The 13,733-nt window shown below is 38.8% G+C and overlaps 1 protein-coding gene across 1 annotated transcript; it reads left to right on the forward strand.

Moving 5' to 3' along the window:
• The first annotated feature begins 10,486 nt into the window (after positions 1-10,486).
• On the forward strand, positions 10,487-12,399 carry LOC121027991 (obg-like ATPase 1). The gene is made up of 2 exons (XM_040471568.1): positions 10,487-11,106; positions 11,347-12,399. Exons 1-2 carry the CDS (start codon positions 10,555-10,557, stop codon positions 11,983-11,985), a joined length of 1,191 nt encoding a protein of 396 aa, XP_040327502.1. The 5' UTR covers positions 10,487-10,554; the 3' UTR covers positions 11,986-12,399.
• Positions 12,400-13,733: the final 1,334 nt, after the last annotated feature.

The following is a 13,733-nucleotide window of genomic DNA, read 5'->3' on the forward strand; positions in this document are numbered from 1 at the left end:
TCTAAAAGACAACCTACTGAATGGGAGAAGCTAATTGCAAATGACATATCCAATAAAGAATTAGTATCTAAAATATATCGGGAACTTATAAAACTCAACACCCCAAAGCCAAATAATCCAATTAAAATGGACAGAAGACATGAATAGAAATTTCTCTAAGGAAGACATACAGATGGCCAACAGACACGTGAAAAGATGCTCTACATTACTCATCATCAGGAAAATGTGAATCAAAACTACAATGGGATATCACCTCACACCTGTCAGAATGGCTAAAATCAAAAACACATGGGGCGCCTGGGTGGCGCAGTCGGTTGGGCGTCCGACTTCAGCCAGGTCACGATCTCACGGTCTGTGAGTTCGAGCCCCGCGTTGGGCTCTGGGCTGATGGCTCAGAGCCTGGAGACTGTTTCCGATTCTGTGTCTCCCTCTCTCTCTGCCCCTCCCCCGTTCATGCTCTGTCTCTCTCTGTCCCAAAAATAAATAAAAACGTTGAAAAAAAATTAAAAAAAAAAAAACCACAAGAAACAACAAGTGTTGGTGAAGATGTGGAGAAAAGGAACCTTTTGGTACTATTAGTGGGAATGCAAACCTGTGCAGCCACTGTGGAAAATAATATGGAGGCTCCTCAAAGAGTTAAAAATAGAACTACCCTATGATCCAGTAATTGCACTACTAGATACTTAGCCAAAAAATACAAAAACACTAATTGAAAGGGATACATGAACTCATATGTTTATTGCAGCATTATTTATAATATCCAAGATATGGAAGCATCCCAAGTGTCCATCAACTGATGAATAAAGAAATTGTGGTGTGTGTATATGTGTGTGTGTGTGTGTGTGTGTGTATATATATATATATATATATATATATATATATATATATATATATGATTTTTTTCAGCCATAAAAAAGAATGAAATCTTTCCATTTTCAGTGACATGGATAGAGCTAGAGAGTATAATGGTAAGTAAAATAAGTCAGTCAGAGAAAGACAAGTACTATATGATTTCACTCATATATGGAATTTAAGAAACAAATGAACAAAGAAAATAGAGAAAGACAAACCAAGAAATACACTCTTAACTATAAAGAACAAACTGAAGTTACCAGAGGATAAGTGGGTGGGAGGATGAGTAAAACTGGTGAAGGGAATTAAGAGTACACTTATGGTGATGAGCACTGAGTAATGTACAGAATTGTTGAATCACTATACTGTACACCTGAAACTAACATAAAATTGTATGTTAAGTATACTGGAATTAAAATAAAAAACTGAAAGAAAGAAAGAAAGAAAGAAAGAAAGAAAGAAAGAAAGGAAGGAAGGAAGGAAGGAAGGAAGGAAGGAAGGAAGGAAGGAAAGACAGGTAACACTTCTATTTAGAACCTTCCATCTTACTCAGAGTAATACCCAAGCTTTTTACAAACAGCTGACATCTATGTGATCTGACACTTCCCCACCTTGCATGCCTCTCTGCCTCATCTACTATTACTGTCCTCTTGTGTGATTAGGCTACAGCCATGATGGCATCTTTTCTGTTTCTCAGATATACCAGGCATACTGTAAGCTCAGAGCCTTTATGGCGGCTGGAACACACTTCCTTCAGATAGCCCCTCAGTTAACTCCCTCAGGTCTTCCAAGTCTTTGCTTAAATGGCATCTTCTCAGGGAGGCTTAACTTGAACCATCTCAGAGAATACTGGAACCCACACCTCTTCATATCAGCAATCCCAATTCCCTTACTAAGCTCTATTGCTTCCAGGCATTGTATTATCTAAAATACTGTATAATTTACTTCATATGTTATCACTTTCTTCCTTTCTCCTGTCCACCATAATATACGATCCATGGAGTAGGGGTTTTTTTCTCCTTTGTTTACTGATATGACCCAAACATTAGAATAGTACCCAGCACATAGTAGCTGTTCAATAAATAGTTTTTAAAATTAAGTCTATATCCCAAATCATTTATCACCATACTTCTGGTTTTATATTGCAAGTTCCTTTTATTTTTTTAATTTTTAAAAATGTTGATTTGTTTATTTAGAGAGAGAAAGTGTGTGAGTGGGAGAGGAGCAGAGAGAAGAGAGAGAATCCTAAGCAAGCTCTGCACTGTCAGCACACAGCCTGATGCAGGGCTTGATCTCACAAACCATGAGATCATGACTTGAGCCAAAATCAAGAGTTGACGCTTAACCAACTAAGCTAGCTACCTAGGTACCCCATCACAAGTTCCTTTTAGAAATCTCTACCTGAATGTCCTTCAGATACCTTAAATTCATTACATTCAAAGTCAGAGTCATCTTCCTATAGGGGCCAAGGGCAGGCCACCCCAAGGTGGACTACTTTGGCATGATGATTATTTTGAAGGCAATCGAGACCCTACAGTCTCGAGGGATACTTCTGCCCCTCCCTTAACTACAGAGATGAATCTAAATTGGGGAGTCTCTCCCAGAATAAGGGTTAATAGCAGAGATAAATTTTATCTGAGTGACCCATCTGTATGGCAGAGCAAACATCTAATTAACAAACATCTGCTTTTCTTATCACCCTATGAAGTGCATTCCTTTCCTCTGAAGTCCCAGACCCTTACCTCCTTTCTCCCTAGCTCAGGATGACATATACACCTCATTTTGCCCAACTGTCTTTGGAATTTCCATATGTGTGCGGATTCCCTGTACAAACACTGTTAAATTTGATTTTCTGTTAATCTTTTTTGTATCATTTTGATTTCTAGTCCAGCTAGAAGGACCCTTGAAGGGGACAGGAATTCTTGCTCTCTGACATTCTCTATCAAATTTGTTCTTCCTCCTGTTTTCTGAATTTGATTCATAACATTAATATCTATCCAGTCACCTAGGAGAGAAGCCTCAAAGTCATTCCTCATTTCAAGTTTTAGAACAAATTCCTAGCCCTTTCCTAATGCTAACAGGCATTTATTGTATTAATTAAGATCCTTTAGCCTTAGTCTCTTGCATTAGTCTTCCAGGGATCGTTGTCCAATCGTTAGTGCATAAGCCTACTCAGGCTGCCATAAAAAAATACCACAGACTAGGTGGCTTAAACAACATAAGTTTATTTCTCACAGTTCTGGAGGCTAGAAATCCAAACTCAAGGGCTGGTTTCTCCTGAGGCCCCTCTCCTTGGCTTGCAGATGGTCACTTTCATGCCGTGTCCTCACATGGCCTTTCCTCTGTGCATGCATACTCCTGGGGTGTCTTCCTCATCCCATAAGGACACCAGTCCTGTTTGATTAATGCCTCTCCCTTATGACCTCATTTAACCTCCCTCAAAGTCCCTGTCTCCAAATACAGTCACAGTGAGGGGCTAGGATTTCAAGAGATGAATTTTAGGAGACACAATTCAGTCCCCAGTAGTAAAGGCATCATGTTTTTCCCCCATCACGTGATTCTTTCTTTGTCCTTTAGAATTACTTTTACCATTCCTTGCACACAGGAAAAATTTGGTTTTTTTTTCTACTTTGCATTTTCCCAAATCACCTTTACGCTTGCCTTTATCAAAAGCAAATGTGGGCCTATTAAAATAGTTTTTCTTCGGGGCGCCTGGGTGGCACAGTCGGTTAAGCGTCCAACTTCAGCCAGGTCACGATCTCACGGTCCTTGAGTTCGAGCCCCGCGTCAGGCTCTGGGCTGATGGCTCGGAGCCTGGAGCCTGTTTCTGATTCTGTGTCTCCCTCTCTCTCTGCCCCTCCCCCGTTCATGTTCTGTCTCTCTCTGTCCCAAAAATAAATAAAAACGTGGAAAAAAAAATAGTTTTTCTTCAACTCTTTAACAGCTTTTGCATTTATCAGGTAGATAGAATTCATGTTGGTATAACATTTTAAAAATAGAGAAAAATAGCTCTTTTAGGTTTTGGTCACCAATTTCAATGTGTGTGTGTTGTAGGGAAGGGATCCTCAACACCAACAAACAATGCTCTGGACACCAGCTAGGTTTCTATAATTCAACTCAATTCTGACATTAGCTACCCAGAGATCGCATCCAGATTCCACAAGTTAAGGGTTCAGTCTTAAGATGTCCCCACAAACTTCAGATACCAGTCACAAACCCAGGTTATCACTTATGCTTCTGACCAACCAACTATACATTAGAGGTTTCCACAGCTTCCTCCTTGAGTTTGATTAATTTGCTAGAGCAGCTCACAGAACTCAGAGAAACACTTTACTTACTAGATCACTCAAGATATAAATCAGGAACAGTCAGATGGAAGAGATGCATAGGGCAAGGTATGGGGAAAGAACACAGAGCTTCTATGCCCTCCCTAGGCTTGCCTCTCTCCCCAAATCTCCAAAGGTTCACGAACCTGGGAGCTTTTGAACCTAGTCCTTTTGAATTTTTACAAAGGCTTCATGATATGATATAGGTATGATTGATTAAACTTTGGCCACTGGCAATTGATTCAACCTTCAGCCCATCTCCCTTTCCTAGAGGTGAGGGGATGTGGTGGGTGTGGGGTGGAGGAGTAGAACTGAAAGTTCCAGCCCTCCAATCACAGGGCTGGCTGGTTCTCCTGGCTAGCCAGCCCCCATCTCTAGGTGCATTCTCAAAGTCACCTCATTGACATAACAAAAGAAAACTTTATGGCTCTCCTCACTTAGGAAATCCCAAGGGTTTTAGGTAGCTCTGAGCCAGAAATATGGATGAAGACAAAATCTATATTTCTTATTATAAATCACTGTACCACAATTGTTAACTGACTCAAAAAAAGAACAATGCACAGCCCTGAATGACTGACATGATTGCTAATGCCATCTGTTGGTGGCAACAGAAACATGTTTTCAGCTGGGATAATAACTTTGCTTAAATCTACCAAAGTATATGTGTAGAACATTTAAAGGTATAGAAACCTCCATATTATCTTTCTTGACCTTCTGTATTCCTTCTTTCTGTGTCAGTCAAGACTCCAGCAAGAGGGTTAAATGAAGAAAAGTCGATTAGGGGACTGAACAATGAGGTGTGGGCAGGAATAACAAGAACAAGGGATAGTGAAGCACCTGGGAACTGCCAACAAAGGGAAGCTATTACCAGTCCTGAAACGGAGGGCAAAGTGGGACCAGAGAGGCTAAAATCTGGAGAGAACTGGAGAGGAACTGGCTGGTAGGAGCTGTGGTCATAAAGTATAGGAAACACAGTTGGGCTGAGGGAGTAGAAGGAATAAATATCCCTACGTCTCTCTTCTACTATCTATCCTCCTAAAGCCAGAGGGGCAAAGAAACTCATCTTGTATTATGGATAGTTATTTTATGTGTTTGGTTCTCTATATTGATCCCAGATTGAATTCTTACATGTCTCATTTATGATGGTAAGTATTCCAGTACCCATACATATATAAGAAGAACTCTTTTAAAAAAAATTGTTTTTAATGTTTATTTTTGAGAGAGAGAGAGTGCTAACGAGTGGAGGAAGGGCAGAGAGAAAGGGAGACACAGAATCCAAAGCAGGCTCCAGGCCCTGAGTTGTCAGCACAGAGCCCAACGTGGGGCTTGAACTCACTAACTGTCATATCATGATCTGAGCCAAAGTCGGACACTTAACCGACTGAACCACCCATGTGCCCCAATAAACATTTTTCTAAATAAATAAATGAATGAATGCTTATTGTCTGTTCCCTGGTTTAAAAATCTTGCTGGGGTAAAAAGGGCAAAGTATCCTATTTTATCTTATGTCTTAATGCCCAGTGAATTTCATCTGGTTCCTGAATACAATAAGGCAAACATGATAGTTTTTCTTGATCCCCAGCTATAAGTTTATGTGAGAAATAAATTTAAATACCAGACTCTCAGAGAGTTTGTCTCATGGTTTGGCTTTTAAAAATAAAATTTTCAGCATATTTTAAAATAAGACTAGCTCACTTATCTTTGTTTCTAGCTTTAAAAATCCACACTTTTAAATGGAAGTGATGAATTTATCTCCAAAAGAAGCACTGAAGTCAATACTTAAAACATTCAAATGTAGTTTCAAAGTCAAACTTTAATAACTAAACAGCCTGTTGAAAGCCAGCAGACAAAAATTTTCCGGGATACTACAGATTAATTAATGAGCACTATTAAAGTCAAGGTCTAGGCCCCTTCCCGCAACACACAGAAATTATGTTTATGGTGACCAATATTCCTTTGTTCTGAACATTATACCTGTCAATCTCTGAGCCATGGAAGTCCTCTGAAATGACATCTGAGACAAATAAGCAAGTGTACTCATCACTTGCTACCCAATTAGTATAGTTGGCTTCATAACAGGACTGCATCAATGTTTTCAGTAGTACTGCGATAGTCAAGCAGATAGTTCTCCAAATGTCCTGTTCCCTTTTACATGCCCAACCAGGGGGAAGAGAGCATGGTGGAGATTGTTTTCTTGGTATTTTGTTGTTCTAGAAAAAGGTTTATCGTCTATTAGACATTTTGAAGTGCACATATACCATGAAAAGGACATTTTGATGGAAAACGTACATTCTGGTTGGTTATTGTTGTTAAGTGCATTGTTCAGCAAATGTTCTGCTATATTGAGTTTCAGGCATCAGTTGAATTATATCATGGTGAAATTTGTGATTAAGGTAAGCTAACTCAAAATGACAAGCCAAGGGCTTTTAAAACCCACATTTCAATGAAATCTGGCAGCACAAAAACAGCTGCTCTAAGTCTGCTCCTCTAATATTTCAAAGGAAGAATAGCAATGGATTTCTGATACCATATGTGCCAACTGCAGAAATTCTAGAACAGCCTGAGAGACCTGGGTGAAAGGTCACACTCTACCTTATACAGATGGCACATTTAATTATTAAAGAGCAATTTTAATCATTTAATCATTCCAGACCCTGAAATGAAAGGTCTTCTCAGATATCTTGAAGATTGTTGCAACCTAAACTCTGCTGTCAAACTTCTATAGAGCCAGTAAATAGCATATGTGATTTCATATCCTAATTTGATTTACATTTTCATGTGAGTTAATTTTGTTTTGCAGGCTTTAAAAGACATTTCATGGGGAAAAAAAATTGAAGGTCATGTCTTTGGCAGAGAATTTGTCTACCCCTGCAGGAAAATTAAATCTAAATCCTTGCTTCAGACTTAAATCAGACTCCAATTCCTCAGGAGGATGGCTAAGTGGTCCCTTTTTTCAGCAGAGCTGCAAACAGCTCTGCTGGAAAATTGTGCAACTAGCCTCAAAAAGATTTTCAAGAAAATTCCCTTAGTTTTTGTTCATTACAAAAAATTAACAACCCCAGCAAAGCGTCTGGTATGTAGTGTTTAGTAATTGTTAGGCCATCCTCTCATCCTCTCAGCAAATGCATGCATGCACACATTCACACCCATACACTGGAATTCAAATTTAGTAATTTGGTAAGAATCATGGAATAAAATTGAGGATAATTCCAGCAATCAAAGGACAAAATCAAATGAAAATCAAAGGACAAAATCAAGTGCAAATCTTGGAATTAGTATGTCTAAATAAGAAATTTACTGTTAAAATAAGAAAATTACTCTTTCTGATTCAACAATAATAGCAAATATTTTTTGATAATTTATATGTCAGGCACTGTGCTAAGCTCTTAACATGTTAATGCTCATAACAGCTCAGATGGAAAAGTGCTATAATTATCTCCATTTTATAAATGAGGAACCTGAGGTACAAAGAGGTTAAGAGACCTGTTAAGTTCACATTACTGGTAAATGGAGCAAGGATGCCAAACCAGGTCACTGAAATTTTAAAACCCACAATTGTATCGATACCCTCCAGCTAAAGACCACCAGGAATATACCTGAATTTGAATGAACTGGGTATATTTCTTATTACAGAGAAGGAACATGTACAACAGGGTGTTTGAAAGCAGTTATTAAAGGATTTGGCCTTCTGTTTGGGGAAGGGCTTAAGGAAGTGAGACTTTTCTCTGGATTGGATGCTCTCAGGAAATGGGGGTAATGCTATGAATGGGTACCTTAATCAATCTTATGAAGGAGGGAAGACGGGAGGGCTGTAAGTGGTAAAGCAGCAGTGGTCACTCAGATTAGCCAGGATAGGGACATAGAGGGTCATAGTAAAGTAGGAAGAAGAATCAGGATTTGAACCCAGGTGGTTCACTCTGGAGTCGGTACATTACCTGCCTTACAGGCAAAAACAACAGAAAGAGCAAAAGATGCAAAAAATGATGGGAGAGATGTTTTGGAGTGAAACTTCCTTGGCTATGTAGTCGAGCAGAGGCGTCAAAGTGGGAGACAGATACCATAGAACTCCCTCGTGGGAGCTAAATGCTCTAACAACAGTCTGGAGTTAAAAAAAAAAAAAAAAAGTCACTTTACAGGACCTATTTGCTTTCCTGGAAGCCATCTAGGTCAATCTACCCACAAGTACCCACCAAACAGATTCTTCTCAGTTTTAAAAGGCTTAGCCCCATTATTTATGTGTGTGATAAGGTTACTTTCTTCAAGAGGACTCAGGTCCCTGCTGGCAGCCTGATGTCCCCAGTGAACTTGATGGATGCTCCCCTCCACACATTCTCAGGGCCACTTTCAGAGGAGTTATCTCCTTTTGGGGTCTGAGATCCCTTTGGTACCACTGCCAGGAGGCTCTCTCAGGAGACTGCTGCACTGAGCTCTGATAAAAGCATGTGGGAGTGAAGTGAAATGTGTCGTCCTGCAGAGCAGTTCTGCCCTTTGCTTGGGTAAAAAAACCATGATTTCCTTTGGGAAGTTCTCTTCCCTAGCACATATAGTTCCAGAAGGACATGGAAATGAAGGTGCCCTCCCTGCCGCCCTCCTTCAATTCACCAGCAACACATACCAAGGAGTGGCCACACACAACATGAGTCAGGCAAGTGAGTCTCTCTTTCCAGGAGTCTGAATCTTGAATGGAGTAACACACACATGAATTATGTGTAGATTCGACATGCGTCAGTTCTCTGCAGAGGCATTCATTCATTTCTAGTTGCCTAGATTCCCCAAACTGCCTTCATCCCTTTCCCTTCATCAACATCTCCTTTGACTCTCTGAGCTGTCTAGAATATTTCCAATATGTTTTTGCTTAAGTTAGTCAGTTCCTATTTGCATCCTAAGAAGCCGAATTGAAATGTAGATTTTATTTGATGATGTCTTCTATTGAGCAGAGTTTTGGAAAAACGTCCTTTAAAGATGTCGGTTCAAAATAATGAGAAAAGACATACAGTTAAAGCTCTGACTCCCAGTTCACATGGAAACCAGAGTAGACGTGCCCAGGAGACTTGTTTTATTAAGACTACTGGTCTTTGCTCCGTACTGACAGGTGATCAGAATAAATGGCCACAAAGATAATGTGTCTTTGACCTTGATTTTCATTATGCAGCTCTATGAAAAGAAACTTTTCTTTTCAATGGGAGCAGATGATGTTAAGTTCATAGCTCATCTCCAACTTATTTTATTGAAAAACAAAAAGAGAACACCTTTATTTCAACTTAACAGAGAAATCTGATTAGGAGCTTCCTAAATCTAAAGACTATTTCTCCAAAAAGTCCACTGTTGTATAAAATCACAGATATTCTTAAGTGGGACAGTATGCTCTTCTTGAAATAACAGTGACCCATTTACTTCCAAGGCTTGAAGCTTATGGTGCTGCATTTGAAGTCACACCAAGCAATCCTCTGAGACTCTGAAGTCTTAGTGTAACTGAGTAAGAAAAGAACATAGTCATAACTATACCTTTTGAAAAACATTCTGGATGGGAAATAGGAGGCATTTCCTGAATATCTGCATCAGAATATATGCTTGTAGATACTGGAGAGTGATTTTATTTTAGAAATCAGATATCCTTGGAGATTTTTATTCTGTAAAGTAGCAGGTCACACTACTTTACATATGACCATTTAAAAATATGACCATTTAAAAATGCTTGTCTGTGCTTATTTTCAGATGACTGCCCACATGGAAAATCCAAGAGAATCTACAAGCTATTAAAACTAATAAATGAGCTCAGAAAGTTTCCTTAATCCCAAACCAATAGTGGTCTCATATACCAGTCATGACCAATTAGAAAATGTAATTGAAATGAAAATCCTATCCACAATATCACAAAAACTAAAGGCATAAATCTATTAAATTTCAATATCAATATAAATCCCAAAACAACACTGAGTTTAAAAAAAAAATTGCAGAATGGCAGATACAAGATATTTATATAAATGATAAAATTTAACTTTTTATATAAATACAAAAAATATTATATTTAAAGCAATTTAAATGCAAAAGTACTATATAAATATTTATGGATTAATATACAAAATGTAGTTTTCTGGTTCTACCTCTGGGTAATGCAAGAAAAGAATGGGACTGGGGAAACACAGGGATTTTACTGCTTAAGAAAATATCTGAAGCAAACATGGCAAAATGGTAAGGTATGTTGTAGGTGGATTATTATTATCCCCTCTAAAAGATCATCATTGGCCGCCACCGCCACTAGCGTGCGTGCTGGTCTGCGGAAGGGCTGGGCCTGTGCTTTCTCCTCCTTCCTCCCCTCCTCTCACTCCGTCTATCCTGCCGCTGGGACCCCGTGTCATCGCCCGCCCCGAGCACGATGCGCCCCAAAAAGGGAGGTGATGGAATTAAACCGCCCCCAATCATTGGAAGATTTGGAACCTCCTTGAAAATTGGTATTGTTGGATTGCCAAATGCTGGGAAATCTACCTTCTTCAATGTATTAACCAATAGTCAGGCTTCAGCAGAAAACTTCCCATTCTGCACTATTGATCCTAATGAGAGCAGAGTACCTGTGCCAGATGAAAGGTTTGACTTTCTTTGCCAGTACCACAAACCAGCAAGCAAAATTCCTGCCTTTCTAAATGTAGTGGATATTGCTGGGTTTGTGAAAGGAGCTCACAATGGGCAAGGCCTGGGAAATGCCTTTTTATCTCCTATCAGTGCCTGTGATGGAATCTTTCATCTAACACGTGGTTTTGAAGATGATGATATCAGGCATGTTGAAGGAAGTGTAGATCCTATTCGAGATATAGAAATAATACACGAAGAGCTTCAGCTTAAAGATGAGGAAATGTTTGGGCCCATTATAGATAAAGTAGGAAAAGTGGCTGTGAGAGGAGGAGATAAAAAATTAAAACCTGAACATGATATAATGGGCAAAGTCGGGGCGCCTGGGTGGCGCAGTCGGTTAAGCGTCCGACTTCAGCCAGGTCACGATCTCGCGGTCCGGGAGTTCGAGCCCCGCGTCAGGCTCTAGGCTGATGGCTCAGAGCCTGGAGCCTGTTTCCGATTCTGTGTCTCCCTCTCTCTCTGCCCCTCCCCCATTCATGCTCTGTCTCTCTCTGTCGCAAAAATAAATAAACGTTGAAAAAAAAAATTAAAAAAAAAAATAATGGGCAAAGTCAAATCCTGGGTTATAGATCAAAAGAAACCTGTTCTCTTCTATCATGATTGGAATGACAAAGAGATTGAAGTGTTGAATAAACACTTATTTCTGACTTCAAAACCAATGGTCTACTTGGTTAATCTTTCTGAAAAAGACTACATTAGAAAGAAAAACAAATGGTTGATAAAAATTAAAGAGTGGGTGAACAAGTATGACCCAGGTGCCTTGGTCATTCCTTTTAGTGGGGCCTTAAAACTCAAGTTGCAAGAATTGAGTGCTGAGGAGAGACAGAAGTATCTGGAAGCGAACATGATACCAAGCGCTTTGCCAAAGATCATTAAGGCTGGGTTTGCAGCACTCCAACTAGAATACTTTTTCACTGCAGGCCCAGATGAAGTATGTGCATGGACCATCAGGAAAGGGATGAAGGCTCCTCAAGCTGCAGGAAAGATTCACACAGATTTTGAAAAAGGATTCATTATGGCTGAAGTAATGAAATACGAAGATTTTAAAGAGGAAGGTTCTGAAAATGCGGTCAAGGCTGCTGGAAAGTACAGACAACAAGGCAGAAATTACATTGTCAAAGATGGAGATATTATCTTCTTCAAACTTAATATACCTCAGCAACCTAAGAAGAAATAAATTTTATTGTTCAGATAAATGTACAACTTCCAAAAAGGGATAGGATTTCTTTTAATTAAAATTTCTGAAAACTGAGGGGCAAATACAGTTGGGAGATGGGAATCTTCTAAAAACAGAATTATTTTTGTTTTAAAATTAAAACACTGTGTACCTCCAATGAAATGCAAGTTCACTAAATGTGAACAGCTTTGCTTTTCACGTGAATAAGACCCTAGTCCAAATTGTAGAGGCTTTTCAGGAACCATATTACTCTCATGATACTTCATTAATCCCCATCACGGATGCCAAGCCTGACACATTTGACAGTGAGGACAATGTGGCTTGCTCCTTTTTGAATCTATGGATAATGCATGTTTTACAGTACTCCAGATGTCTACACTCAATAAAACATTTGACAAAACCAAAAAAAAAAAAGATCATAATTATTCTCTATAACTTTATCTTTCATAACAAAATGTTTTAAAATATTATTGTAACTGTGAGGAACAGAACAAAAATTTTCCTTATTGTTCCCTTATGCCAAGTGGGGAATCTGAGAATGAAATAAGAATCAGTCTAAATGTGTGGATGAATTTGTTGTTCCTAAAAACTTTACCAGCAATGTAGCCAGCAGATGAAGTTGTTATGCATGAAATAACTTGGGACCTATGTGACCAGAGTCGATGCTCTTTAAATAAACATCCATCTATGTTTCCCCTTATGGAAAAACTTCTCCCTCAAGCTTTTATAAAACAGAGGTGGCAATGCTGGTCCTGGACAAAGAGGAGAGGGAAACGTCCTGAGTCTTGGTGCCAATCTTAACCACTCATTACTTGGTGACCTTGGAGAAGTTACTTTCTCCTGTCTCCAGTTTCTTCATTTGTAAACTGTGAGTATTCCATTTCCCTTTCTCACTAGCTTGTTATGTAGATAATACATATATATATATATATATATATATATATATATATATATATAACATATATATTACTGCTTACTGCTATAAAATGTTGGAGGATTCTGTGTACACAGTTTTCACTGATTTCCAGACCGAATTTCACAGAAAGCCAAATATAGTTAAGTTGTTGGGAAGTGCAAATACAATCACTTTTTGGAGAAAAAGGGTAGAAGCTTCCTAATACTAAAGGTTCACTATCAAGAAACTGATAATTTGTAAACAGGATTTAATCCTGAGGATTATCTTTGGAAGAAAATGTACGGAAGTGTTTGTTATTTTAGTGCCTTTTCTTAACTTACCAAAGAACTTTATTTGAAGAATTTCATTCTTCTCTTATCAGACTAAGATGTTTGACAGAAATTAAGATGCCTTCAGTTATTTTTGTTGGGATAAAGGCTAACCTCTGAAATTTACTTTAATTGGAAAAAGAATGTCAACTATTTTCGTATTTTTATCTGCAGATGTAGAAAGGCAATGGTTAAAAGCAATAACTCAGTAGTTCCGCTGGGTTTGAAACCAGACTTTGCCACTTACAATTGGATGCCAAATAATTTAACCTCTCTGCTTCAGTCTCTTCCTCAGTAAAATGGGGATGATGATGGTACCTACCTTTAGGCTATTGGGGTTTTAGGGAAGACAATCCTAACTCTCTCCTCAGGTGGATCTACGTTTTGTGAGGCCTGAAGTTTATATTTTTAAAGAGACTCTTTAAGAGCAAGAATTTAACATTTTTAAAAAATTTTTTAATGTTTATTTATTTTTGAGATAGAGAGAGAGAGACAGAGTGAGAGCAGGGGAGGGGCAGAGAGAG

Source organism: Herpailurus yagouaroundi, unplaced genomic scaffold (genome assembly GCF_014898765.1).
Source record: "Herpailurus yagouaroundi ecotype Mexico unplaced genomic scaffold, PumYag 100, whole genome shotgun sequence".
In the NCBI taxonomy this organism is placed as follows: Eukaryota; Metazoa; Chordata; class Mammalia; order Carnivora; family Felidae; genus Herpailurus; species Herpailurus yagouaroundi.

What these genes read in the sequence shown, in the direction of transcription:
- LOC121027991 (XM_040471568.1), top strand. Translation starts at nt 10,555, where the DNA reads ATGCGCCCCAAAAAGGGAGGTGATGGAATTAAACCGCCCCCAATCATT. An exon ending in AATTAAAACCTGAACATGAT is followed by an intron (nt 11,107 to 11,346) that starts ATAATGGGCAAA and finishes TTAAAAAAAAAA; the next exon opens with ATAATGGGCAAAGTCAAATC.